General features: G+C 36.2%; 1 protein-coding gene across 2 annotated transcripts in view; it reads left to right on the plus strand.

The window, feature by feature from the left end:
• VEGFC (vascular endothelial growth factor C) overlaps nt 1-4941 on the plus strand; it is a 72149-nt gene extending 67208 nt beyond the window's left edge. For both annotated transcript variants that reach the window (XM_030492757.1, XM_030492758.1), the window contains exon 7: nt 4402-4941. In XM_030492757.1, the coding sequence (XP_030348617.1) occupies nt 4402-4516 (115 nt within the window). In that variant the 3' untranslated portion in view covers nt 4517-4941. The remainder of the gene's footprint in view (nt 1-4401) is intronic.
• Nucleotides 4942-6000: the final 1059 nt, after the last annotated feature.

The following is a 6000-nucleotide window of genomic DNA, read 5'->3' on the forward strand; positions in this document are numbered from 1 at the left end:
GGCCATTTCATTGTGTTTAAGTATAAAACTTTGGGTTGTGTTATTAGCTGTCTTGTTGAACTGATTTTTTAGTCTTAAGTAGACAGCAAGCCTCTCTTCAATTCAGTTTTATCTTCTATTATATTTAGCATCTCTAAGAGGAAACTACTAGCAGAATAAGTATTTTTAAGCACGTTTAGTTTCTCATAATCTTACTGATATTTCATGTGATTTATGGGGGGTTTTTTGATGAAAATGAGCTGTAGGTTCAAGCTCCCTGGTTTTTTTATGCTACTTAAAATCCCACTCTGTTTTTTCTCAAGAATGGAATATTGCAATTCAAATAAATCAAAAATTCCTAATTAGAATTAAAGGATTACTTCATTTTCACTTCCTATATTTTTTGCACATCCTTCATTTCACTAAACTGATAATAAAGATTTATAAGTGCATAAAAAGTCTTACAGACATACATAGCTATAAAACAGACTGCCCACATTCATAATTTAAAATGGGATTTGGTCAGGAAGAACACTCTGCTATTTCTTTATATATGATAGGAGCTTTTCCTTCCATGCCTGCTACACCCAACCAGTAGCAGTCTGTGTATAAAAATGTGGGTGTCTTCATGTTCTGAGAAACAAACCATTGTGTATGCTTCGTATATTTTGTGAGGAAAATTTTCCTGTAACCTGAATTTGTTAAAACAGAAACAATGTAGTTTGGAGCAGAAAGATCTCTTATTTATTAATATGTGGGAAGTATTTCAATTAAATTAATGACAAATAACAATTCCAGAAATGTTCAGACACTGGAAATGGAAAATGGCAAATTTGGACATCTAAATGTCTGTGGTAATGTGCTGCTTATCAATAATAAACCTTATGTATTCTTTTAATATAATACGTAATTAGATGGCATAAATATATTGCCATATATATGCACATTAGTTCATCCTCAATAAGGAAAAAATGTCTGATGTTAGGAATGACACCCATGTTGAAGTCCCTAAATTAGCGAAAATATTAATAATAACTGGCATTACCTGTTCTCCTGTTCTTGGCCTTTTGAGTGGAATAGAATAGTTATATGTTTGCAGACAAACAGAAAACTACCTGATCACATGAGCTTTAGATGTTACAAAGGCTTAGCACTGCTCTAGTATGCAGTTCCAGCAATGCTACACATATAAACCCCGATATTTTAAAAGAACATTCACGTGTGGAAAAGGCAGGCATTTAAAAAGCTAAGAAACACCATAATAAATATCTTGTGCCACCTGTCTTGATTTAAAGACTTAGTATTTGAAGGAGATAATTGAGCCCAGCTCTTCTCTGTGGTAGTGTGGTTGAACATGTTAAGGAGTTTCAATTCCTTTCTTACTTCCAAGGACTGTGATATAGGATGCCTTTAGCTGTTTCTCTTTTCCAAGCACTTCATCTTAGTGTGGAGGAAGAAAGATTTGTACATGGTGTTACTCCAAAGCTCCACAAGCAATAGCCCTGTAGCTGTTGGGACTGTCAAGTAAGAGAGGATTCTTAGCATAGGTTTGTCACATTTTGGTTCTGTCCAGCACAAGCTTTCTCTAAAAGGAATAAAGCCCCTGCAACATCCTATTTGCCTTTGTAAGAAGATCTCTTGCAGTTAAGAGACCACGTAAATAGAGGTACCACTCTATAACTTTGTGCAAGATGCCTGAGACCTAGACATGAGCAGACTGTAGCCGTGTCCTAGACAACTCACCATGCAGAGTAGTCCTTGTAGGTCCTGGTTTTGAAGCATTAACATTTTTATACGCTGTGCCTAAAATGTCTGTGCCTCTAATGTTATACCCTGCTCCAGAGGAAAGGAATGCAAAGTCATTTACAAAACACAGGATAGGAATACAGAAGAAAAAAAAAAACCCAACACATCACCTGCCTCCCCTCCCCCCCCAAAAAAACCCACAAACAAAAATCCCCACCATAAAGCATACTGGCTTTTAAGATGATCATACTGTCATCACCACTAAAAGTAGCATTTCTACTGCAGTTTCATCTGTGGAGTTGTTAAACAGAACAAACTGATAAACTGAGGCATTTGGTAGCAAAAATCCCAAATACTGATTACAGAGTTGCCACTGACTCACCCAGCACTATACCTATTGACTGAACATCTATCTTAGTTCCAGCATGCTCAGATTATCCTCGTCAAAACAGACATCTTTCACATGAAAGCACTCTGTAAACAACATTAAGCCCAAATCTTTTGAAAGACCTGGCCTATTGTTCAGCAGAGTTTCCTAAGGAAACCACATTTATATAGTTACAATGACTCTGCTGCTATTCACCCTGTGCTATCACCTCAAAAATTTATTTTGGTCAGTTTTGACAGGGCCAGATAACTAGGCACCTCAGCTGCAAAGCATTTTAGAGGCGGAGAGGAGCTTTCTTGCTCTGTTCAAATGTCCCAAATAAGGATAACACTGTAGTAACCCGACCTTCACTGCTGGCAGACACAAACTCACATGGGAGAGAGGCTTTGTAGCACTCTCAGCTGTGAGTTAAGTTCAAGTTCACAGTTCACTAGAAGTCATATTCCAAACAGAGTGAACTCCTCATATTTAATGATTACATGACTGCTTTTCATTTTGTGTCTTAGATAGATGTAAGAGTTTGGCTTTGTCTTGGGTTTTGTTTTTTTTTTTTTTATTTAATTTTACAGTCATCAGTACATGAAATAGCCTAACGTTCATGGCAGAGACAGGCAAAAAGGCAAGTGAGTTTCATCTGTTGCATCTCTATGGAGTACCTTTTCCCCAGAACAGACTTACTGCTGGTTGCCCATTTGTTCAGAGTATTAGATCCTCTTACAAATATTTTTGTTGCTTTTTACCACTGTTTCCAACTTCATTGGGCAAAAGATCAGTAGGGCTGTGAGAGATTCCCATGAGCTGTTACACTGCTCTCAAATGTCTGTATTGTGGCAGAAAATAATGTTACTCCCTTAGTTATAGAGACCACACTGTTTAACTAATCTATGATTAATGACATTGAAAACACTGAGCAAGATGTGACTAGTTAATAAATGTCATGTTTGCAGTCTTCCTCATTCCTCATTGTTTTTCTCATAGCCAGCTTCATTGGTTGAGCTAGCTGGCATGAATTAATGTAACTGTAATCCTCATATCATAAACCTCATATCATAAACAAATTATTGCAAAGTAGCGAGTTGGTATCCAAAACAAGCACACAACGTATTAACTTACCTGCAACAATAATAGGAGTAACCACAAGCCTGAAACAAGAATTACCTAAGAGGATAGTGACATTGCCTTAACATAGTATACTGTAGTGCTTTGAACTGAAGTAAGTATGAATTACAGTAATAGATCATAATATCAGAGTTCCACAAACAGGCACACATTACTTAACTACAAGTTGTAAGTATAACTGTTTTGAAATTCAAAACATACACTTTTGTCTCTTGACTCATTGCCAGCATATGAAAAAAACCCACCAGACTTATACTTTGTCTCCATTATACACCAGAAAGTATTTAGCATTGTTATTTTAAGGTTATTCTAGGTCAAGTTCTTGTCTTAATAGAAAAATAAACTAGGAAAAGGAAGAGTTCAGGGACAACCACAGATTTTTTTTTTTTGTAAAAGTTCTATTTTTCCATCAAGGAATCTGCAAAGAAAAATTCTGCTGCTTTTTAGGTAGATGTGACTTGTGGTTTAACGCTTTATTTCTGTTGTTAAACTTATTTTAATCAAATAGGGACAAATTTCTGTTCTTACCTTTAAGATTTATCATAAAAACACAGGCTCTGATCTTACTTCAGTATGCACATAGATGCAATATGAAGTGTAGATATATTTTCAATGGGCTTAATGGCTATAGGAGTTTGCAACTGAAAAGGATGTTCTCATTTTCAAGACTCAAATCACAGTAAAACGTACGTAGACAAAGCTCTCTCGGGCTTATTGCATTAGTGAATACGATGAGAAACAGTCCTGGATAAGAAGATTGTAAATTTGGTTATCGTCTGACTCTGGATTGCCACCTCAAACTGGCAGCATGTAATAGGTCATAACAAGCTAGTTTGAGTACAAGAAATTATTGCTGCATTTTCAAAAGTGACTTAATTAAAACACTCAGGACTAGAATGTGACTAGAATCTGGCAATATGTTAAAAATATACATGAGTATCTGTTGCAATAGAATAATTTCTCTTCAATAACATTCAGTATTCTTACACTGACTTTGTGAAGAATAGTCCAATTAAAAGTAGTTGCAAGAACATAAAAAGAATTTAAAAGTATTCGTAGGAATTAAATCTCCCATTGATCAATGGCAATCTAAGTGCACACAGATTTCTACTCCAGGTTGATATAAATGATCATGTTATATTAATGCCCATTTTTCTTTATTTCTTTAGTTGTTACAGACCACCATGTACAGTCCGAACGAAACGCTGTGATGCTGGATTTTACTTTAGTGAAGAAGTGTGCCGCTGTGTACCCACATACTGGAAAAGACCACTTATGAATTAGTGAAGAGAGTACTACTCGCTATTTTAGTGGACATTTTTCCACTAGAACAAAAGAACAACAGAAACTTTGCTAATATTTGGAATTAAATGTTCACCAGAGACCCTGTGGGACTTTCAGAGACAGACTTATTGTGCTTTTCTCAAGATGTGGAAAGCAAATGTAGAAAATAACTGGGGTTCATGTTTTGTAAAGAACTCAGTAAGGACTTCTTTTCTGCCAATGACCAAACAGCCTAGGTTCTTCTTCTCGTGATTTTTTTTTTTTTTTAAGAGATAATGACTATATAATTTATTTCCACTAAAACCATTGTGCAGCATTTCTGTTTATAGCAGTAACAATTGTTAAAGCTCACTGTGATCAATATTTTTATATCTTGCAAAGTATGTTTAAAATAAAATGGAAATTGTATTATATAATGGTGAGAATGTTTAATCTTCTGCCTAAAGAAAAACACATCAATTCAGCTTTACTGTTAGGGTTCTTAAAAGGGGGGGAAGGCAATTAAGAGAAAGCACTTTTATGAAAGGAAGACTATAGACATTTTCTTATACCTGTTTTACATGTCATTTGAAAGAGTTATACTCAGTGTTTCATGGCCTAGTGATATTTCTGTCTGTAGACAGAAATAGCTAGCAAAGCAAGTACAATTAATGACTAATGAAAACTTTGGAGACTCTGTGCATGACTGCATTCAGCTCTAGGACCCGCAACAAAAGAAGGATGTGGACCTATTGGAGCAAGTCCTGAGGAGGCCACAAAGATGCTTCGAGGGCTGGAGCACCTCTCTTATGGAGACAGGCTGAGAGTTGGTTTGTGTTCAGAGAGTTGGTTTGTGTTCTTCTCTCTCTCTGGAGAAGAGAAGGCTCAGCGAAGACCTTATAGCAGCCTTCCAGTACCTAAAGGGGGCCTACAGGAAATCTGGAGAGTGACTTTTTACAAGGGCAGGTAGTGGCAGGACAAAGGGGAATGGCTTTAAACTAGAAGAGGGTAGATTTAGATTAGATATTAGGAAGAAGTTCTTTACTATAAGGGTGATGAGGAACTGGAACAGGTTGCCCAGAGAAGCTGTGGCTGCCCCATCCCTGGCAGTACTCAAGACCAGGTTGGATGGGGCTTTGAACAACCTGATCTAGTGGAAGATGTCTCTGCCTATGGTAGGGGTTTTAGAACAAGATGATCCTTCAGGTCCCAATCCTAATCATTCTGTGATTCTGTGACTGACCAAGGATAGAGACTTTGTTTAAAGGACAGCAACAACTCACATTCCAACATACCTTCTATTTTATTCCTTGTTAGCATTCTTAAATAATTATATAAAATAATGTCTACTGAAGGTTATTAGTATGAAAGTGGATATGCCAACTATGCTTTTTATTCAGTATTACAGGCTATATTGTATAATTTAAAACTAAATAATTCAGGATGCTTTAATGCACTTTACTCTTTCCTATAGTCATTCAGTTATCTTGATCAACAATATATGT

This window comes from Strigops habroptila, chromosome 7 (assembly GCF_004027225.2).
Source record: "Strigops habroptila isolate Jane chromosome 7, bStrHab1.2.pri, whole genome shotgun sequence".
Lineage (NCBI taxonomy): Eukaryota > Metazoa > Chordata > Aves > Psittaciformes > Psittacidae > Strigops > Strigops habroptila.